The sequence below is a fragment of the Arabidopsis lyrata genome (genome assembly GCF_000004255.2).
Source record: "Arabidopsis lyrata subsp. lyrata unplaced genomic scaffold ARALYscaffold_8, whole genome shotgun sequence".
Lineage (NCBI taxonomy): Eukaryota > Viridiplantae > Streptophyta > Magnoliopsida > Brassicales > Brassicaceae > Arabidopsis > Arabidopsis lyrata.
The window spans coordinates 79,618-101,045 of record NW_003302548.1 but is presented as its reverse complement, the minus strand read 5'-3'; the positions used below and the strand labels follow the sequence as shown (position 1 = coordinate 101,045).

Below are 21,428 nucleotides of genomic sequence, written 5' to 3'. Positions count from 1 at the left end.
TGACCGATGGGTCGTTGAGTGGCAGTTACCCTCTGTCCCCCTAACGCCTTCCACTTTGCTCCGTGTCTTACACGCGCTCTCTTTCTCTCTTATGATTGTTGACCACGCTCCCCTTCTGCGCGTCGGATTTAGACAAAAGGTCGGACGGGTCCACTAACGGTCCACAACACGTGGCAGAGTGTTAAAGGGGCTGGTTTTATCTCTCAAACAAGATCATTCCAATCCGACGGTCGAGCACGAATCCAGTTGTCAGAATCTTATCAGTAAATGGACGGTTCATATGAGATCACGTGAACAGAAGTCGTGCTTCCTCGCTTTTATATAAACTCCGGCGACTCCTTCACCACTGTGTACAATCCCAGCCGACACTTACCAATTCACACCTGCTCTTTTACTCTTTCTTAAACCCTAATTTTCTCGCTTCAGTCTTCCCACTCAAGTCAAACCACCAATTGAATTCGATTTTGAATCATTGGTGGAATGATTTGAAAAAAAGAGTAAAGTTTCCATCTTTTTTTGATTTCTTGTAATTATCAGAAATGGGAGATTCCGACAGGGATTCCGGTGGAGGGCAAAACGGGAATAATCCCAACGGACAGTCCTCGTTGTCTCCAAGAGAGCAAGACAGGTTCTTGCCGATCGCTAACGTCAGCAGGATCATGAAGAAAGCCTTGCCCGCCAACGCCAAGATCTCCAAAGATGCCAAAGAGACGATGCAGGAGTGTGTCTCCGAGTTCATAAGCTTCGTCACCGGAGAGGCATCGGATAAGTGTCAGAAGGAGAAGAGGAAGACGATCAACGGCGACGATTTGCTCTGGGCTATGACCACTCTAGGGTTTGAGGATTATGTTGAGCCATTGAAAGTTTACTTGCAGAGGTTTAGGGAGATCGAAGGGGAGAGGACTGGACTGGGGAGGCCACAGACTGGTGCTGAGGTCGGAGAGCATCAGAGAGATGCTGTTGGCGATGGCGCTGGGTTCTACGGTGGTGGTGGGATGCAGTATCACCAACATCATCAGTTCCTTCACCAGCAGAACCATATGTATGGAGCCACTGGTGGCGGTAGCGACAGTGGAGGTGGAGCTGCCTCCGGTAGGACAAGGACTTAAAAGATTGGTGAAGTGGATCTCTCTCTCTCTCTCTCTCTCTCTCTCTCTCTCTCTCTCTCTCTCTCTCTGTATATAGATACATAAATACATGTATACACATGCCTATTTTTACGACCCATAAAAGTTTCGATATATAAGGTATCATGTGATAGAACGAACATTGGTGTTGGTGATGTAAAATCAGATGTGCATTAAGGGTTTAGAATTTGCGGCTGTGTAAAGAAGATCAAGTGTGCTTGTTGAACAATAGGATTCACTAACGAATCAAATCTGCTTCATTGAATCTTGTATGTAACTAAAGCCATTGTATTGGATTTGGATAGCATTGAATGCAAATGTTTTCATTAGGGATGTCTTTATGTTTTGGTGAGAGCTACGTAGTGATTCAAGTGTCAAAATGCTTACATAGAGAGGCAGCAAAGAAACCAGCTTCGTTAGAATCTGTGAGGAATGCTCTGTTTGTTGAGCAAGAAGGTCAATTGCGCGAATGTAAGTCGCGGGTGTTGTAGTACAAGTTGCCTTGTTGATCAGGTGCGGTGACGCGGAGAGGAGTGAAACCTTCGTAGTCTCCGTTGGTTTTAGCAGAGCAAATTTCTGTCATGTACCTCAATAGCTCATAATTCTGTACAAATGGTTGCTTTATGTATTCCTCCCAAGGCATCCACTGCACCAAGGTTCCCATTTTCAGAAAGAGAAGAGGTTTATGAGTGTCTTGGCGGATGAGACTGGAGAGTCGTTCAAGTGGGGAGGAAAATATGTTACCTGAGCTGCCTCAATCTCTGACTCCTGTGCATTGATCTCCAAAGAAAGGGGCTTTAACATGCACACGAAGAACAAATCTGACTTTCCAAAGAACGCTTTGTGTGTTTGTCTGCCAGAATTTTAAAACAGATAATAATCAGTTATGTTGCAATATAGAAGATTATGCGGTTGGAGTTGGAGTTGCAACCTGAAGGCCAATATTTGGTCGAATTCTGTATCCACCTGAAAACATACGATGCAAAGAAGAGTGGGATTAGCCTTGGTCTCATGTAAACTGTAAATACTAGAGTGAAAAGTTGAGGCATGAAGAAGGCTCACTCCGGTCTCTTCTTTCACCTCTCTGACTGAGCCATCATGGATGTCTTCACCCTACGTCAATACAAACAAAAGAAAGGCGCATCAGAGAGCTGAACCTAACCATGGTATGAGCTTTGATAAGAAGCAGCACCTCATTCACAACTCCGGTGGGGAACTTCCAGATACCTTGGCCTTGAAATCTCCCTGTCTTCTCTTGAACCACCAACACCTTAGGATAAAAATACAGAAAAAGAGATGTGATACATTCTTGGAGATGTTCCAAAAAGACACTGAAAATCTCTCATCTCATCAGTAATCACACCTCTCTGTTGTGGTTAATGACAAAGGCACCTATGCCAACACGGTGAGATGCATTGGCAGGAAGCGTATGGTCTTCTTTGGGAATCCAATACACAAGCATCAAGTAGTCTTTCTCCGCATGATGAAACCAGAATCCTTCCTACACATGGTACACAACCAGTCAGTGATTTGAATAAACAAAAGGGGCTTTGAAGAAATCTGATTGCAGGTTAAGCATCAGGTAACAAGAACACCTTAACAGCAGTTTCAGCAAGACCGATAAGCTGCTTTGGCAATTTGATCCACACTCCCTTCTTGCCCTGCATACACAAAAACGTTTGTAGACGATCTATCATAGACAGTAGATCGGCTCATAGTCCTATTCACCGTCTATCCGGCCTATTGAGCAATGGTTACTGTAGTGGAAAAGTTGAATTCACTTTCTTTGCAGCAAAGTAACAGAGAGTCTCTGGCCCGCATTAGAATACAATAATTTTCAAGAGGAATAGTGACACCAAATTTTTCAATGATTCTTCTATGTAACAACAAATCGGTACCAATATCTGAATTCGGATTACAAAATTTGTCATTCTGATCCTATCCAATCAGAACAAATTTAACAAGAGGAAGAAGGAAGAGAGAACCTGAAGAGTCCAGGTAGAGAGAGAGGATCGGAGAAGTGTGGAGAAGAGAGAAGGATCCATGGGATGAGACATCTCGGTCATCACGCCACCGTACTTGTCTTGAACAGACGGAAGCAGGGTTGCCTCGTCACGGGACATGGGATTAGAGGAGGAAGAAGCAGACATGGATCTGTTCCTCGTGGTGAAGCAACTGTGAAACGCAGAGAACCCATCAGCCGGAAGACGACGCCCATTATTATTATTACTCAACAATAATTTGATTAAACCATAGCTTTTGGCCAAACGGCAACTCATCATCATCATTAGAGAAGAAAACACAACTTTCAAAAACTCAATAACTTACACAAAAAGATTTGCCCTTTATTACTTTCTCAATTCTCTTACACTTAAATAAGAAACAGACAAAACAAATCTGAAAGTTATTAAATTACAAAATGGAACACTCTTTCAAGGATTGAGCGTACAAAACCTGTGTTTTTTTTTCACCAATGCACTTCAGTTTCCCCAAACTATGATGGAAATAATTAAAAAAGGAAGGAACTTTTAAGCCTCGAATCTATTTTTATACTATATACCTTTCTCAATATATATTTTGCTAAACAAAAACAAAAAAATATATTTTCTGTTTAAGGTCAAAAGTTAACACGCGGAAATGGAAAAGTTTATGTGGATCTATATATACATTTTTGGAGTATATTTAGCAAATAAATCCTGGAGTTGAAACTTATTTACGAGTCAATGTCATTGGCATTTATTATTTACTTTTACAAAATTTAAATAAAAGATATTAACCAAACAATATCTTGCCTAATTTGTTTCTAAAAATTTTTACGCAATCTTTCCATATATCTTCAAAAAAGAATTTATAGCAAATATTTATATTAACATTTTGCATAGTAATAAAAATATTAATTTAAAATAATCAAAATATTCACATAGAAAAATCATATACACATACAAGAAAAAAACTATATTTTATCATCATTTAAGCCGTTGCTTTATTTAAATAAAATAAAAACACAAAAACTTGAAATCATATATTTTATATGATAAATTTAAAATATATATTAGTAGTATAAATTTAGAATCATTCAAAGAACGGTAAACTACGGGTAAGATCCTAAAATTATTGGATTTGTAACAATAATAATTTATTTTCTTGGATTTTATAACACTAATAATTTAGCTAACGGGATAATATAGACAGGTTTATATAGAATGACGGGTTTGGGTCGATATTAATAAATAACGTTATATCACAGATGAAATCCTAAAATTAACAATCAAAATACATTATACAATCTTAAACACAAAACAAAAGAAACAATATTAACAAAACAAATACAACTTATAATTTAAATTTTTTAGTTATAAAAAAACCGACCCACGGTATACCGCGGAGTAAAATATTCAAAATTTTAAAATTGACCATACATCGTTACTTAAAAAATGTATGTTTTCGTATCTATACTTCAAAAATTGAAACCTAAACAAAAGTAATCATACACTAAATAATACATAGATAGATATCTATATTTAAAAATACAAATTAATATGATATATCTTCAATTAATTTTAAAAAAAATAATATTACATTTTTTAGAAAAATATAGCGCCGCGGTATACTGCGGGTTAAATTCTAGTTGTCTGTATAATGACACGCTTGATAGAGAAATAAAATTACCAATGATTTTCTTCTAATTTTTGTCAAATTCCAAATCTTAATAAGGATTACGATCTAACGTTTCTTTAGCATTTTATGATTTTAAGAGAAGAAAATTATGTCGGTATCTACTAGCTGAGCCACAAAACATATTCGGGTCGGGTTGTATAAACGGGTAAGAAAACGACTGAGGATAAAATGGAGGTTATGTTGCTCCTTTGAGGGTATAAAGGTAAATATACAGTTTTTTACCCTTTGAACTGCTTTTACTTTGGCCAGTGTCTCTTCTTTCACGCCGCCCATTTAATTTTTTTTTTACCTTTTCCCGAAATGGAACTTCTCGCCGGCGACTGTCGGAAACGAGTCGGCGACGACTTTGACGAAGATGTTAACCCATTCGATGGCTCAGATGGTGGCTGCGGGTGGATGTACGGTAGCCGTCAATCGGGAAACGACGACGCTTTGGCTACGCTCGCAGACTTGGCTTCGCCTCCTCAGAAATTGAAACCTATCAGGTGTGGCGTTAAGCTTCCGTCGGAGGATCGACATCCTCTTGATATTCTCGCCGGAACCCTAGATAGGCTGCCGGAGATGGGGTTTGGCTGCTTCGAAGCTCCTTTGGGATCCAAGATTGCTGACGTGGAGCAAAGTGGTCAATTGACTCGTGGGTTTTCAAAGGAGGATGATGATTCTCTTCCGCTTCAAATGGAGTTTCAAGCTCGAAATCGCATCTCTTGGGATGGTCTCTCTCTCAGGTATAATCTCACCATTAAAAAAATGTGAGCTTTTTGTTCAAGTTTGGATCTGTTACTGTGAAAAGTTGTTACTTTTTTTGTATTAGTAAGAGACTAATTTTTTCACGTTTATTATAAGCTTGTTTGGTAAACACATTCTCTTCCTCTTTATACACTTGAGCTTTGCGGTTTCATTTGATTCTAGATTGGTAACCAACTGCTGCATCTTTGAACATCTCAGCTTAAAGCATTAAACTTTGCAGATAGTAATCAGATTGATGTGGCGTCATTACAACCTTTTACAATATATATTCTGAGGGTTGTTTATACCACTTCTAAGCAGTGTTTGTCTATAGATTCTGAGAAACTTTAGGATGATTAGTTCTAATAAGATAATGAAATCATGTTGGAAGCTTTGAGTTTTGACCAGTACTTCCAATTGATTTTGCAGCTCCTCTGTTGATAGCGATAGCGACTCTTCCTCGGACGTTCGCAAGACCGTCACTGGTAAAAGAAAGCGGGAAACAAGGGTAAAGCTGGAGCATTTCTTGGAGAAGTTGGTGGGGAGTATGATGAAGCGGCAGGAGAAGATGCATAACCAGTTGATTAAGGTGATGGAGAAGATGGAAGGGGAGAGAATACGCCGTGAGGAAGCTTGGAGGCAACAGGAAATCGAGAGGATGATACAGAATGAAGAGGCGCGGAAGCAAGAGTTGGCACGCAGCTTGTCTCTCATCTCTTTCATCAGAAGTGTTATTGGTGACGAGATCGAGATCCCTAAACACTTTGAATTCCCGCAACCACTCCAGCAGATTCTTCCCGAACAATGTAAAGAAGAGAAATGTGAATCCGCTCAGACACAAAGAGAGATAAAGTTTAGGTATTCAAGCGGCAGTGGGAACAGCGGGAGAAGGTGGCCGCAAGAGGAAGTGCAGGCATTGATAAGTACGAGAAGCGATGTGGAAGAAAAGACGGGGATCAACAAGGGAGCGATTTGGGATGAGATATCAGAAAGAATGAAGGAAAGAGGCTACGAAAGATCTGCTAAAAAGTGTAAGGAGAAGTGGGAGAACATGAACAAGTACTACAGGAGAGTAACGGAAGGTGGGGGGAAACAACCTGAGCACAGCAAGACTCGCTCATACTTTGAGAAACTTGGAAATTTTTACAAGACTAATTCCTCGGGAGAGAGGGAAAAATGAGTGAAAGATTTTAAATTATAGGTGTTTTTGGCACGCAAAACGGGAGGAGAACTTGTAGATGATTTCTCGAGTTTAATTTTTATATTTTGGTGTAGTTTGTTTTTAATTTTTAAACTCGACGACTCTGTATTTGTAGAAGGTTCGAATAAAAAAGACAAATACGTTGGGTGATTGTAACGGCTAAGGGAGACGAGAAGGATCCTCGGGCACATCGACTATGGCTGCCACGTTGTACAACTTGTGAGGTCTGAAATTACAAATGCTGACACTTGCCAACACTAATACTAGCTTTATTCCAATTACTCTCTTCTCTCTCTGATTCACTTCTCTTCTTCAAATGCTTCTAAATTTCGGGCATTGATTATTATTTTTTTAGGGATATTCACAAACACAAAAGTCGTGAATTTAGAACAAAGAAAGATATGGAACGTGGAGGCTTCCATGGCTACCGCAAGCTGTCCGTGAACAACACCACTCCTTCACCAGGTAGTGCCATTCTCCATATCCCTCTTTTCACAGGCTTCTTCATTCGGTTGCATGCGAAACCATTCTCCATTGTCATGTCTGTAGTATTTTCATGACGAACAGCGAATGAAATAGCTTTTCAATCTCATAAACCGTGCATGCAGACGTCATCGAAGCCATTATGCACTAAAACTTCCATTTTTCTTCTTTTTGTTAGGATTACCAGCCAACTTTTTGATGGCAGAGGGCAGTATGCGTCCCCCAGAATTCAACCAGCCTAACAAAACCAGTAACGGTGGTGAAGACGAGTGCACAGTGAGGGAGCAAGACAGGTTCATGCCTATTGCCAACGTGATACGGATCATGCGGAGGATCTTACCTGCCCACGCCAAGATCTCAGATGACTCCAAGGAGACGATCCAAGAGTGTGTCTCGGAGTACATCAGCTTCATAACAGGGGAGGCTAATGAGCGGTGCCAGCGGGAACAGCGCAAGACCATCACTGCTGAGGACGTCTTGTGGGCAATGAGCAAGCTCGGTTTTGATGACTACATCGAACCCCTCACACTGTACCTCCACCGCTACAGAGAGTTGGAGGGTGAAAGAGGGGTTAGCTGCGGTGCTGGATCCGTTACTATGACCAACGGCTTGGTGGTCAAGAGGCCTAATGGGACCATGACCGAGTATGGAGCCTACGGGCCTGTGCCAGGGATTCACATGGCGCAGTACCATTATCGTCATCAGAACGGGTTTGTTTTCAGTGGTAACGAACCTAATACTAAGATGAGTGGTTCATCTTCAGCAGCAAGTGGCGGCAGAGTTGAAGTATTTCCGAGTCAACAACATAAGTACTGAGAACAATGGCTAATAACATAGACAGCTGACAGAGCGAGAGTCATAACCGTTAGTAAGCGCAAGCTGTAGCTTATGAATTCAAGTTTAAGCGAAAACAATGATGCTTTTTTCTTTGGTTGTCATCTAGTTGAAAGAACATTGTGTTTTTCATCTGATCTGTCTTGTGGTAAAAAGTGTGTCAATAAAGCATTAGTTTTCCAAACCGCATGCATGTGATCTTACGAAAATGACGGTGAAAGTCGCAATGCGTCTTGCCTCAACATACATAAAAGGGACTAAATATTCCAGATTCCAAAACTCAGCTACAGAAACAACTCTCATATGCATAATCTTCATTTCATCTAGCTACTACTTTCTAGAGGAACTTCAACGCATACCTTTTTCCTCTCCAGAAGATCACTCTCGTCCGCCTCAGCCTCTTCCTCCAGATGCTCTTCAGAAAGAGGTTCCAATTTCGAACAATCAACAGGATCAAGTCCGGTTCTTTTCCTCTGAGGAATGACAGTGAAGAAGGCTGTTTTCCAGTCCCTAGTCTCCAGAAACTTGACGAGTATCTCCAAAACTTGGTTCACAGTGAGAACCTAAATCAATAAAACTTGACATTAAGAAAGTACAATGAGACAAGAATTGAAGTGGCCTTTTAGTTAGTTACCTGAGAACTTGACATTTTCATATACTCTCCAATGGGAAGCTTAGCTGTTTTAATGCCTTGTTCTTGAGCCTTGGTCATGGTGATCCCTTTGAACCGGTTTCGATCCACTAAGCCACCGATAATGTAGATGTGCTTGAGGTCAAGATCATCCAAAACAGTTTCAGAATCAGCCGTAAGATAGACCAAATGATCTTTCTGATCAGCCATGGCTTCAATGTAACACCTACTCTCCTTCTCAATGAACCATTTCTCAAAACCAGGAAGCTTGTCAAGCTCAGTACTCATCTTCCCTTGGACTCCTGTAAGCCATAGATGACAAGGTGAAGTGCTTCTCCCATTGACCGCATAGCAATACATAATCTGCTGAACGAGGCTTGAGATCTCAGACTCAGACATAAGATGAGCAAAATCAACATCTACTACGATCTTTTGACCTATTTCTTTAGCTCGATTAAGCCTCTCCATCTTCTTCTCCTTCTCCTCCGATCTCTTCTCCATTCTCTCTTTCCGAAGACTCTTCCTCGACTCAATCAGCTTCAGCCTCTCTTCCTCCGTCGCGTTCGCTAGGGTTTCTTCCCATTCCTTAAGCTTTCTCTCTCCTTCTTTCCTCTTCTGCTCCTTCTCCTGTGCCTTCTTCTCAGCTTTCTTCGCTTCGTATCTTTGCTGCTTCAGCTGCTTCTTCTTAGCATTCTTCGACAGAGGAGGCGAAAGGTTTACCGGAGCCGGTTCAGATTCTGGTTTTGGCTGGTTATCGAAGCAGCCGTTGTCGTCGTCATTGCCCGTCGCCGCCGCCATTGCCGCGAGAGAGCAAAGAAGAAGGAAGGGAGGTCAAAAAAAAAAAAAGAAAGTGTCAAAACGACGTCGTTGTTCTTGAAACTAATGGGCCTGTTTGTTTTAAAAATGGGCTTTAGAATGGGGTAAAAAGGTAAAGAGAAGAGAAAGTGAGGGACCATATATATAAAATAAGAGAAAATGAGGAAGCGATGAGAGACACAAAGCCGTCGTAAGTCAGCTAATCGGGGCTCTTGTTGTTTAGAGAGAGAGCTCAGATCAGATGTGGCTTTCTTCTTCTTCCTCTTCCGTAGAGTGACTCTGAGAACATCAAATTCCACCTTTTTTGTTTCCTTGTTCGTTTATTAGGGCTCCTCTCTAACAGCGTCGGTTTAAGAGTTGTCTGTTTCACTCGCTATGGCTCAGAAGCCGGAGGAACAGTTGAAAGAGCTGGGATCGAAGCTTGACCTACCTCCTGTTTCCAAAGATTCGTTGCTCAAACTCTTAAAGGTGATTCCCCATCTTCTACAAAGTTTCGATTTTTCGTTTGGAGGGAACTTTTTTCCATCTTTGTTCCTTGTTTAAATTCGGAACCGAATATAAAGTTTTCAGCTTTGTAGATCCTCTTCCATTCTGGGTAATGCTCATTAATTGAGCTAGTCTTTTCTTCTTTCGACGTGTGTTAGGGTTAGTTTGTACCATCTTTTTCGTTTACGCTTAGATTGTTCTTGCGAAATTAGGTCACTTGGGATTGTTCCTAGGACAACCAATTCATTTTCTATATTTGCGACTTTTCCTTTTGTATGATGTCTGCTGTTAGAATGTCGACTTGTACTCTCTACATTGACTAAGATGTGTATTTATCATCCACCTTTGTGGAAGTGTGATTTGCTTTTGATTGGTTTCATTGGGGTGACTTGGTTGGGTTAGTTTACTAAGATATCTCTCTCTTTAAACACTTTTGCGTACAATACTGTGACTAATCAATCAAAAAAACTTGTGGTCTCCTTAACTTGTGTGTTGCTACATGCAGGAAGCTGCTGTTTGTCTTTCTGAGTTGGAGCAGTCTCCACCATCTGCAGTGCTCAAGTCCATTCAGCCTTTTCTTGATGCAGTTATTAAACCTGAAATTCTCAACCATCAAGACAAGGATGTCAAGCTTCTTGTTGCAAGCTGCGTTTCTGAGATAACTCGTATTACAGCACCTGAAGCGCCTTACAGTGATAATATTATGAAGGTTGTTTGTCCTGAATTTTCTCTGGCACCGTGATCACAGACATGTCCACTACTGATTTCTTCTGTTTCCTATCTTGTTTCAGGATATTTTTCAACTGATTGTGAGCGCTTTTGCTGGGTTGAATGATGCCAGTGGTCCATCATTTGGAAGGAGGGTTGTCATTTTACAAACGGTTGCAAAGTACAGGTCATGTGTAGTGATGTTGGATCTTGAATGTGATGATCTGGTGAAAGAAGTATTTACTACATTTCTTGATGTTGCTAGGTGGGTTTCACTTTCAACCTAGATTTCTTTTCAGATTGATTAAAAGTTCCGCTGATTCACAAAACATCTTTAAATTTTCAAATTTTTAGTTGTGCTTTTCGTTGCTGTTCTTGGCTAGTAATACAAAATATGAATGGTTTCTGTGATTTTTTTTCTTTTCTTTTGGGCTTCATACTGAAAGATTGTTTTATTTCTGAATGTGCAGAGATGACCATCCGGAGATGGTTTTCTCATCAATGCAAAATATAATGATTGTTCTTTTAGAAGAAAGTGAAGATGTGCAGGAGTATCTTTTACTAATTTTACTCTCTAAATTGGGCCGCAATAGAAGTGTGAGCATTCTGACTTTGCTGGATCTGGCTTCCAATTTAGGATTCGTTGTTTTATGGAATATCAGACACCTCATATTCTGCATTTATGATGGCAGGACGTTAGAGATGCTGCAAGAAGACTTGCTATGAAAGTCATAGAGCAGTGTGCGCCCAAAGTTGAATCTTACATAAAGCAGTTCCTTATCTCTTCAATGTCTGGAGATAGCCGAGTTTCCAGCAGTCAAATTGACTACCATGAGGTTATCTATGATTTGTACCGCTGTGCTCCTCAGGCCCTATCTGGAGTTGCACCATATCTCACTGGAGAGCTTTTGGTATAATTTTATTTTTGGTCTGTTGCCAATATCTTGCACGTCAAATGTCATCATGACTCTTGAACCATGCACAATACTTTTATTATTATGTATTTTGTTTGAATAGTCACTTTTATCCAATTGTTGTTTCAATACTTCATGTGGTATGAGCTCATCTTTTCATGTAGATTGGTATTGAATAATACATAATGCATACTATTAACATATGCAGGCGGATAAACTGGAAACTCGTTTGAAAGTGGTTGGATTGGTTGGAGAGTTGTTTTCCTTGCCTGGGCGTGTCATCTCTGAAGAGTTCGGTTCAATTTTTTTGGAATTTCTGAAAAGGCTGACCGATAGGGTAGTTGAAGTTAGGATGGCCATCCTTGACCATATTAAGAACTGTTTGCTCTCGGATCCTTTGAGAGCTGAGGCTCCTCAAATTATATGTAAGTCTTTCTTTATCATGCCATTAATATACATTAGAATTGACTAATCTTATGGTGTTAATACTTATGTAGCTGCTCTCTGTGACCGGCTCTTGGATTATGATGAGAATATCCGCAAACAAGTTGTTGCTGTTATTTGTGATGTGGCTGTGAGTGCATTGACTTCGATTCCAGTTGACACTATGAAGTTAGTTGCTGAACGGCTTCGTGACAAAGCTGTACGTTTTATGTATTCAGTCTGGATGTCTCTGATAGTTGCATATTCAAAGCTGTACCATTTGAACTCAGAGTTCTTTTTCTAATTCAGATACTAGTAAAAACATACACAATGGAAAGGTTGACTGAGTTGTTCCGGGTATATTGCTTACGGTGTACTGATGGGAAGGTAGACACTGGCGATTTTGATTGGATTCCTGGGAAAATCTTGAGATGTCTTTATGACAAAGATTTCAGGTGGGACATTTGTCTAAAACATTTTGAACCCTGCCTGGCTGGCTCCTTTTCTTATATTTTTGTGGTTTACTTAATTCTAGTTGAATATTATCGTACCTTTGGGAAAGATGTTCTAAATATTTTATGTGTTGCAGGTCAGATACAATTGAGTATATTCTATGCAGTTCACTGTTTCCTAGTGATTTCTCTGTAAGAGCTAAAGTTAAGCATTGGATACAAATCTTTTCCGGGTTTGACAAAGTGGAGACCAAAGCTTTTGAGAAGATACTGGAGCAAAGACAAAGGTGTATTTGATGACTTTTTTTATTGCACTTAAATTATTTTGAATGATCGTTATCATGCTGTTCATTTTTTCGATACTGAAGATTGATCTTGGAGAATTTTTTGACCTTTAGGATACAACAAGAAATGCAAAGATATTTGTCAATCAAGCAGACGCAACAGGTTCGACCAAATCTAGTTGTAGATTTTTTCTTTTATAAATTTCTGGTTGGAATTTTTCCCTTTTAAGTTTCACCATCTAGAACCTTATGTTCTGTCTGAATGCAGAGTGCTGATGCTCCTGAGATTCAGAAAAAGATCCTATTTGGATTCAGAGTTATGTCACGTGCATTTTCCGACCCCCCAAAGACTGAGCAAAACTTTTTAATTCTTGATCAACTGAAAGATGCTAATATCTGGAAGATTTTGACTAATCTGCTTGATCCCAACACTAGCATAATGCAAGCGTCCAGGATTCGGGTGAGAATAACAAGAAGTTTGTATTTACATTTAGATTTACTTTCGACAACCTTATAAATGGTTTATGGTTTTAATTTGTGTGCAGGATGATATGCTCAAAATACTCTCTGAGAAGCATTCTCTCTATGAATTTCTCAGCACTCTCTCCATAAAGTGTTCTTATCTGCTATTCAGCAAGGAATATGTGAAAGAGATATTAGCGGAAGTATCTGCTAGAAAGTCGTCTAACAATATATTGGGGATCCAACCTTGCATGGACTTCTTAGCGGTAAAAATTGATCTGACACATCATTTAAGATTTACTAACTTTCTGTCAATAAATTTGTTTTGGCTTTTGTTTTATTTTTTCAAAGTTTTGGCATTTATTATAGCCGAGTATATCCATGCTCATGAACATATTTTCTTTTACTTACTACAAACTCCGCCGGGTTGATGCTTGTTCATTGATTTTTTTAGCTCCTGGCATATTTCTGTCCATCATTGTTTGATGGTGCTGAAGAAGAACTCATAAGTTTCCTTAAAGAAGATGATGAAATGATAAAGGAGGGTACTCTAAAAATTCTGGCAAAAGCAGGTGGTACCATTCGGGAGAATCTCATTGCTTTAGCGAGGTACTATATATATATTCATCTTTTTCATAAAGCTTGATCTCACTTCTTTCGTTAATTGCCAATTTCTGATTTATATTGTTTCTCCTTTTGTCCCATTAAAGTTCTGTGGACCTTTTACTGGAGAGGATTTGTGTTGAAGGAAACCGCAAGCAGGCTAAGTATGCTGTTCACGCACTAGCATCAATAACAAAGGATGATGGCCTGAAGTCGCTCTCTGTTCTATACAAGGTGACAATTCTGTTGAGTCATGGATAGTTTGCTTAAAAGTATCACTATCTGTAGTTGATAATTAGCTTGTGGAAACTCTGGTTTTTATACTTGATTTGTAGAGACTCGTGGACATGCTGGAGGACAAGAGACATCAGCCAGCTGTTCTTCAGTGTCTTGGATGCATAGCGCAGATTGCGATGCCAGTCTATGAGACTAGAGAAAGCGAAGTAGTTGAGTTTATTAGAAGCCACATCCTCAAGCTCAAAAGTGTATGTATTATTAATGTTTTGTTATCCGCCCTCTCTATCTTTCACTGGTTTCCCAGATTTCTTTTCATTTTTAATTGAAAGACACTTGAACCTCTTTGCAGGAAACTGTAGATGACAAAAAATTATCATGGGATGACAAAAGTGTAATTTGTCAACTGAAGGTTGGTACCTGACGAAAAGTTTCTTATAACTAACTTCACTTATAGTTGCCAATGTTTGTTTGACCTTATGTTAAAGTGATCAAGTAATTTCTCTCTTGTCCGGTTAGTTTAAAACTCTTTTTTTCCTGATAGATATATGGGATCAAGACGTTGGTTAAGAGCTATTTGCCTTTTAAGGATGCTCAGCTTCGTGCGGGTGTTGATGATCTTCTTGGAATACTAAAAAACATTCTTTCCTTTGGCGAAGTATCTGAAGATCTAGAATCAAGGTTGGTAGATGTGTTAAATATGCTAAGAGGTCATTCTTCTTTAAAATTTGAAGGCACTCATGCTCAACCTCTCCACAGTTCTGTTGACAAGGCCCATTTGAGACTTGCTGCTGCAAAGGCAGTCCTCCGCCTTTCTAGACATTGGGATGATAAGATACCTATTGAGATCTTCCATTTAACTTTAAAAACCCCCGAGGTACCATCCGTCAATTTTGTTTTCCATTCACACCTCCCATCCAATCCTTCATCTGATCTGGGTTCTATTTTAACTTTTAACAATTTTTCTTAACCTCTTCTGTAGATACCATTTCCTACAGCTAAGAAAATATTCCTCGGGAAAGTTCACCAGTATGTAAAGGATCGGGTTTTGGAGACAAAGTATGCCTGTTCATTCCTATTTGATATCACTGGATCAAATGTTCTCGCATCAGAGGAGGTATGTCATCGCCCTTCACTTGAAAACACATATATAATGTTTCTGAGTCGAGAATGTTGACAATCTGGCTATAAACTATGCGTCTGGATTGGCATACAGGAGAAACACAACCTAGCTGATATCATACAGCATTCTTATCAAACGAAAGTGCGGAAAATTTCTGCTCAGACTGATGCAAATTCAGTGACTCTCTACCCTCATCATATCCTTCCTTATCTGGTTCACGCACTTGCGCATCATTCTTGTCCTGACGTTGAGAAATGCAAAGACGTTATGGAATATGAAATGATATATCGGTAATTTGTTTTCCTGTTTACCTCGATATGCCACCACTTTTCTCTTTCTATAACTGTGAAATTAGTGATTTCAGTTATTTGTTTTTTTCTATTGATAATTTATGCCTACTATTTCTGATTGTTTATTTCAGCCAATTATACTTGATCATTTCTATGTTGCTCCATAAAGAGGAAGACGGGAAGACTGAAGATATTGATAAGGAACATGAGTACGTTCCCACCATTGTTCTTATCTTCCATAGTATAAAACAGTCAGAAGATGTCACTGATGCAACAAAGTCAAAGGTTGGTAAAAGACTTTCTTGAGCTTGTTCTATTTTACAGCAGTCATGTCAGGACTACTTTTTATAATGATTCTAAGCATGCCGGTATAATGAATCACACTACTTGCCACTGTCGTGGTGCCATGGGGCTAACATCTCATAACTTATATTAACAGAACTCACATGCGATCTGTGAGCTTGGGCTGTCAATAATCAATCACTTAACTCAGAAAGAGCCTGATATACAAGGGGAAATCACACCTGTATCGTTGCCTCCGACGCTTTACAAACCTTCTGAAAAAGTTGAAGGTGACAAGTCTCAGGTAAGAACCCAGAAATTTTTCATGGTTGTGGGTTCAAATTTTCATGATGAGTTCACCAAGAATTCTTTGGCAACCTGAGCTCTCTGTCGTATTTGCTTATAGATTGCTGTGTTTGACCTCATATTTTATTCTGGTTTGTGTTTTCTAACCATGGACAGGTAGGTGAAGAGAAATTGTGGCTAGCTGATGAGACTGTCCGGGCACACTTCAGGGCTCTCAAGTTGGAGAGTCATGCTGATGCATCTGTATGTTATTCAACTTGAAAATCTGAGTTGTAGTACATAGTGATTTCTGTATTAATCCATATTTCCCCTTTCAGGTGATCCCCCAAACTTCGGAAAATGAGGTTATGATTGATGGGGAAAGTGATGGAAATGAAATTCCTCTGGGTAAAATTGTAGAGCGTTTGAGAGCTCAGGGAACCAAGACTAGAAAGGGCAAAAAGAATAAATCTGTACCACCTGAAGATGAGAATGGTAAAAATGATGTCGATGTTTTGAAGATGGTGAGGGAGATAAATCTAGATCACTTGCAAATGCTGGATAAATTCGAATCCAGTAATGGACATAAACATTCCCCTGGTGAGGGAGCAGAGATATGTCAAAGAGATCAGAAGGGTAACAAAAGGAATGTTGGTGATGCAACATCAGTAGTTTCAGTCCCTAAGCGCCGGAGATCATCTTCTGGCCATAGTCCTTACAAGTTCTCAAACAGTGGTCCTAAAGTTCCACTGAAAGGTTCTGAAGATGAGTTGCATCAAGAGAGAGACATGGACAAAAATGTCTCTTCGGACTCGCACGATGAAAATTCAGACCAAGAGAAAAGATTAGCAAGCATCTCTCCCCGAAAGAGAAAGAAAAGCTTATCATCAAAATTAAAGATTACAGAATCTGATTGGGCTCTCACTGATCTGGAGAGGGTAAAAATCATCAATAGCATCGTACCCTTTGTTTTATTTCACTCTAATTCTATTTATTGATATTCAATCAATATGCAATTTTTTCTAAGCAGAGTAGGTCAGCAGGAAGTGGTGATAGCAAATTAAAGTCTGCCTCTGGATCAATGAAAAAGCGAAAAAACATGTCAGGACTGGCGAAGGTGCGGAGCTTTACCTTCCATTGATGTTTATCACTGTCACTTTGTGGTAATTGAACATTGTGATAACAAATAATTTCTTGTCCGACCTATTTTCTTGTCCAGTGCTCTACAAACGAAAATAAATTGGTAAATGATGAACTGATCGGTTGCAGAATAGAAGTTTGGTGGCCTATGGATAAACGGTAAGCATCTTTTAGCGACTTTCATTGGATTGACAGTGCAAAATTGATCTCATTGTCTTTATACGAGTTACTATTCTGACATCCATGCAAATCTACACTGTGAAGGAGTAAATTCGTTTAGTTCCCATTCTTAGTCTCATTTTGTTACTTTGAATCCATCTGATGCAATCATTCATTTTCAACAAATTGTGGTATCTTTTTCTACATTTATCTCACCAGAAGTTGCATCTTGGTGAAATAAATAGGTTTTATGAAGGGACAGTTAAATCTTATGATTCCACTAAACAGAGACATGTGGTAAGCTATCGGCACTTTGTTTCTCCTTTGTCCTTTTCTTAGGTTAGTTGGTCCAGCCAACTTTGTACTTTATCCATATGATATCGCAGATACTTTACGAGGATGGAGATGTTGAAGTACTTAACCTAGAGAAAGAACGGTGGGAGCTCATAGACACCGGTGGAAAGCCCACGAAGGTTCTGAGAATTTCTGGTTTTTGGGTTCTGTTGTCAATATTCTATCGTTCCTTTCAGCTTAATAAATATTCTTACAGTATTTGTACCTACTGCAGAAGTCCAGAACATCAAAGGGGAGTTCTAATAAGAAAAGGTAATACTTACTCTCCGCAACATAGTGCAGTTGGCCTTGTATTCGTCTTTTAGCTTATACACAACAATCTTATTCTTTTGTTCCATTGATTTTTTTTGTTTAGATCTTCTGAAAGTAAGCCTAAGAATTTGGATGGCCTACTGAGGGATGAAGACCCAGTTACTACTACGTAAGCGAAATTCTGTCATTAGAAATCCAAATACGAGTCACGAGTCATTCTATTGTTAACCTTTTGTTTTTCTCGGGACTGCTATCTTTTCTAGGCCAAAAGGGAAAAGAACTCCTAAGAAAAACTTAAAACACACACACCCAAAAGGCACACCAAAATATCTTTCTTTAGAACATGAGAAACTAGAGAGCAGAAACAAGAAAAGACGATCTTCTGCCATACCAAGTAAGCTCCATTGGGATCCACTGTTTTGTTAGCAATCCCTACTGCTTCTAAATTCTTTCAGCCTATTTACTTTCATGCAAACATACATACAGCAACGGTGTTAATCTTATTACACAATGCAAGATTCTTTTTTGTAACTGAGTTATTCTATTTTGAAATGATTCAGTAGGGACAGAATATAGTGGGGAGGCTGGCGAAGAGAAATCAGAGTCTGAAGGAAAGTTGTTGAAAGAAGGCGAGGATGATGAGGAAGTTGTAAACAAGGAAGAAGATTTACAGGAGGCAAAAACAGAGTTGAGTGGGGACGCTGAGGGGAAAGAAGCTGAACATGACAACTCAGATACTGAAGGGAAACAAGAAAACAATGAAATGGAGACAGAAGCTGAAGACGATGCCGAGGATGCTGAGACTTCTGACAATGAGACTCTTGTATCTACCTACCTTTCTCTTAAATCTTTCAAGCAGCATAGACAGAAAGATGAGTAGAGAGTTCTGATATGTGTTTACTTTCGAATGCGTGTGCAGGGAGCGTGGAAAAGTAAAGTGGGTAAGTCAATCTCGAGGAAAACAATATAGGTTTGTCGTATGCCATAATGTAGAAGAAATTGCGGTGATTGTCCCTAAGTATTGGTGGTCTCTGGATTGCTGTGGTGTATATGTGGTAAAAATGTGAGATTTGTAGGGTTAGTGATACATACTTGTTCTAACCACCATGTTGGAAAGAATAATAGGCAGAAGAAGCTCCTCCAGAAGCTTATGTGGTCATGTATTGTAGCCTCTGTGTGTGTTTATTTGTAGGTTTGTTTTATGTTTTCTGTAATATTTACAACTTATATTCCTTAACCCAAAGTGCTATTCTCTTTTGAACTTAATTACTTTGCCATTTTCTTTATGTAAACTTGTTTTGATTAGTGTATCGCTTCTCCAAGAATGATGATGAAAATAAGCAGAATCACGTTTCAAATCATGAAAGTTTTTCGGTTCAGATGCCAACTACTTAGCTTGCGAATTTAAAAGAACTAAACAGAATTAAAACAATACAAATGTACAACTGCGAAAAGAAACGCAAATAGGGAAGAACAAACAACAAAATGTTGTTCCTCAAGCCACACGCCTAGCCAAACGGAGCAGGTTAAAACCGGCACTCAACTATAACTGATTATATTGTAAAATTGTTAAGCCTCGCATAGTGATTTTGTCCACAACTAATCTCGTGCAACTCCGTAGGGAGTTTTGTATATAATGGTTGGACGAGTCTAGAGACCATTGATGAAGAAAAGGTGACAAAATCAGTTCCAACGAAATAACGAGCCTATGGGTTTGCTTGGAAACTTGAGTCATACAACATATGGTTTAGAAAACAACTCATAGTTCTTTAGCGAGAAAGACAAGTAATAGGTCAATACGGAAATCGAAGAAGAAAAAACAAGTAAAATGCGCTTAATCGAACAAGCCGAAACCCAAATCTCCATCACTCTCCTCTGCTGGTTCGTCCTGCAACAAAAAAGTTACCAAACAATTAGATAAATAAACCAGGTCATGCTTCGTTAGGCAAAAGGTAAATATACCTTCTTCTTCTCCTCAGCAGCAGGAGCAGCTGAGGCGGCACCACCGGCAGCAGCAGCAGCAGCAACGGGAGCACCACCTCCACCACCAGCACCAACGTTCATGATTAGATCAGTGACGTTACGTTTCTCAGCCATCTTGGCGAATAGCATTGGCCAGTAAGACTCAATAGTAACACCAGCAGCTTTGACCAAAGTGGCGATTTTGTCAGCCTATCCAACACAAGTTCAAGGATATAAACAAACAGAAGCAAAAGATCTCTCTATCCAGAGATATTTATTTAGACATTATTAACAAAACAAAAACACTTGTTCAATTAAAAAAGAAATCCCAATGATGCAATCAAAATTAAGAAAATAGAAACGCAGAAAAAAGGAAGAATACCGACCGTGATAGCAATACCCTCGTCCTCGAGGATCATAACAGCGTAGCTGCAAGCAAGCTCTCCCACTGTCGACATTCCCTGAAGCAAACCAATATTATTCACAGAGAATAAACTCGATAGAAAGAAATGAAGAATCATCGAGAGAGTACCTTAGATTGAAATGCTTTCGCAACACGCGGCTCCGGCTAGGGTTTTTGATACAGAGAGATGGGAGACGCGGCGGCGTTTATAAAGAAAGCATAGCTGGTATCATTAGGCCCATTTATACATATATTGGGCCTTTTATCCTATATGCCTCATACATAAATAAAGATAAGAGCCCAAATGCAAAATAAATAAAAAAAATACAGTAGCTAGAGTGGGTAATTAACAGATTTTCTGGTTTTATATCATCTATGTATGTGTTAGATTGGTGAACTAATCAACGGAGGATATTAAACAGATGTTCTAAAACTAAGTCCTAGAACATAAACAACAAAAATATAAAATTATGGAAATCATTGATATATTGTTCTACAAAGGGAATTAAAAAGGCATACTCACACCCGTTAGCGAAATAGAATCTAAGAAAATACGAAAACTTTGAATCATAATACTAAATTTGAAAACCGTAAGAATTCACATTATTATATGTAAATATATCATACGGTGTACTACGGATTCAACCCTAACTCTATATTATTCTACAAAACAAAACAAAACAAAAATCTAAAAAACTTTATATTATTCAAAATACAAATAATTAATTAATACCGATTGTCGCACAATAGTAGGTTCAAGGCCCAAGAGAGGACGCATGAGACGGATATACAGTGGCATACATGTTGTTACAACCATTACTTTCATATTTAGGAAATTATTTTTTAGTGTTTAGTTATTACTTTTTAAAGTTAGGATTTATGTGTTTATGACTGATCGTTTTGAATGTTCTGGAAAACAAACTCTCAATCATGTCTCTTTCTAAGCCTCCAAAACGCCCTCAGCTAAATCCTTCTGTAGAGGTCTCGTCATTCTGGAAAGGTGTGGAATAAAGTCTCCCACATAATTGATTACGCCAAGAAATTGTTGAATTTGTAGTCTTAAAGCTAGCACGAGCGGAGGGTCGTGTTGACTAAGTCTAGCACGACGAGTCGTAT

The 21,428-nt window shown here is 39.1% G+C and overlaps 7 protein-coding genes across 14 annotated transcripts; 4 read left to right on the top strand and 3 right to left on the bottom strand.

The window, feature by feature from the left end:
• Positions 1–317: 317 nt before the first annotated feature.
• On the top strand, positions 318–1,421 carry LOC9299404 (nuclear transcription factor Y subunit B-2). Its single transcript, XM_002865064.2, has 2 exons — positions 318–1,126; positions 1,157–1,421. The coding sequence occupies exon 1, from the start codon at positions 540–542 to the stop codon at positions 1,107–1,109; it is 570 nt and encodes a 189-aa protein (XP_002865110.1). The 5' UTR covers positions 318–539; the 3' UTR covers positions 1,110–1,126; positions 1,157–1,421.
• LOC9301184 (nudix hydrolase 2) lies at positions 1,395–5,109 on the bottom strand. 5 transcript variants are annotated; one of them, XM_021028573.1, is made up of 8 exons: positions 3,113–3,575; positions 2,723–2,788; positions 2,491–2,628; positions 2,320–2,397; positions 2,190–2,240; positions 2,059–2,093; positions 1,872–1,980; positions 1,395–1,773 (listed from the first exon to the last, which is right to left on the bottom strand). In XM_021028573.1, the coding sequence occupies exons 1-8, from the start codon at positions 3,413–3,415 to the stop codon at positions 1,585–1,587; spliced, it is 969 nt and encodes a 322-aa protein (XP_020884232.1). In that variant the 5' UTR covers positions 3,416–3,575; the 3' UTR covers positions 1,395–1,584. The 5 variants fall into 5 exon arrangements, with proteins under 5 accessions (XP_020884232.1, XP_020884249.1, XP_020884239.1 ...); XM_021028590.1 differs by adding an exon at positions 5,028–5,109 and having other exon boundaries at positions 1,419–1,773; positions 2,059–2,240; positions 3,113–3,302; XM_021028580.1 differs by adding an exon at positions 3,582–3,683 and having other exon boundaries at positions 1,419–1,773; positions 2,059–2,240; positions 3,113–3,302.
• Positions 4,761–6,882, top strand: LOC9301183 (trihelix transcription factor GTL1). Its single transcript, XM_002865063.2, has 2 exons — positions 4,761–5,530; positions 5,961–6,882. The coding sequence occupies exons 1-2, from the start codon at positions 5,106–5,108 to the stop codon at positions 6,709–6,711; spliced, it is 1,176 nt and encodes a 391-aa protein (XP_002865109.1). The 5' UTR covers positions 4,761–5,105; the 3' UTR covers positions 6,712–6,882.
• Positions 6,865–8,233, top strand: LOC9299403 (nuclear transcription factor Y subunit B-6). Its single transcript, XM_021028609.1, has 2 exons — positions 6,865–7,197; positions 7,394–8,233. Exons 1-2 carry the CDS (start codon positions 7,134–7,136, stop codon positions 8,029–8,031), a joined length of 702 nt encoding a protein of 233 aa, XP_020884268.1. The 5' UTR covers positions 6,865–7,133; the 3' UTR covers positions 8,032–8,233.
• LOC9301182 (tRNA (guanine(9)-N1)-methyltransferase) lies at positions 8,210–9,540 on the bottom strand. The gene is made up of 2 exons (XM_002863280.2): positions 8,684–9,540; positions 8,210–8,612 (listed from the first exon to the last, which is right to left on the bottom strand). Exons 1-2 carry the CDS (start codon positions 9,476–9,478, stop codon positions 8,373–8,375), a joined length of 1,035 nt encoding a protein of 344 aa, XP_002863326.1. The 5' UTR covers positions 9,479–9,540; the 3' UTR covers positions 8,210–8,372.
• A 129-nt stretch (positions 9,541–9,669) lies between these two features.
• On the top strand, positions 9,670–19,219 carry LOC9299402 (sister chromatid cohesion protein PDS5 homolog A). Of its 4 annotated transcripts, none has more exons than XM_021028543.1 (33): positions 9,670–9,964; positions 10,488–10,691; positions 10,774–10,955; positions 11,161–11,287; positions 11,383–11,601; positions 11,813–12,029; positions 12,102–12,247; positions 12,337–12,482; positions 12,617–12,766; positions 12,878–12,926; positions 13,032–13,223; positions 13,309–13,491; positions 13,680–13,834; positions 13,936–14,062; positions 14,164–14,313; positions 14,415–14,474; positions 14,607–14,743; positions 14,822–14,939; positions 15,045–15,179; positions 15,279–15,475; positions 15,607–15,760; positions 15,915–16,061; positions 16,220–16,306; positions 16,381–16,980; positions 17,073–17,159; positions 17,262–17,341; positions 17,587–17,638; positions 17,728–17,814; positions 17,892–17,947; positions 18,051–18,116; positions 18,211–18,341; positions 18,511–18,770; positions 18,867–19,219. In XM_021028543.1, the coding sequence occupies exons 1-33, from the start codon at positions 9,872–9,874 to the stop codon at positions 18,915–18,917; spliced, it is 4,845 nt and encodes a 1,614-aa protein (XP_020884202.1). In that variant the 5' UTR covers positions 9,670–9,871; the 3' UTR covers positions 18,918–19,219. The 4 variants fall into 4 exon arrangements, with proteins under 4 accessions (XP_020884202.1, XP_002865107.1, XP_020884212.1 ...); XM_002865061.2 differs by having other exon boundaries at positions 9,671–9,964; positions 17,910–17,947; XM_021028553.1 differs by having other exon boundaries at positions 9,671–9,964; positions 17,910–17,947; positions 18,508–18,770.
• A 388-nt stretch (positions 19,220–19,607) lies between these two features.
• On the bottom strand, positions 19,608–20,555 carry LOC9301181 (60S acidic ribosomal protein P1-3). The gene is made up of 4 exons (XM_002863279.2): positions 20,442–20,555; positions 20,296–20,370; positions 19,910–20,119; positions 19,608–19,835 (listed from the first exon to the last, which is right to left on the bottom strand). Exons 2-4 carry the CDS (start codon positions 20,365–20,367, stop codon positions 19,782–19,784), a joined length of 336 nt encoding a protein of 111 aa, XP_002863325.1. The 5' UTR covers positions 20,368–20,370; positions 20,442–20,555; the 3' UTR covers positions 19,608–19,781.
• Between the last annotated feature and the right edge of the window lie 873 nt (positions 20,556–21,428).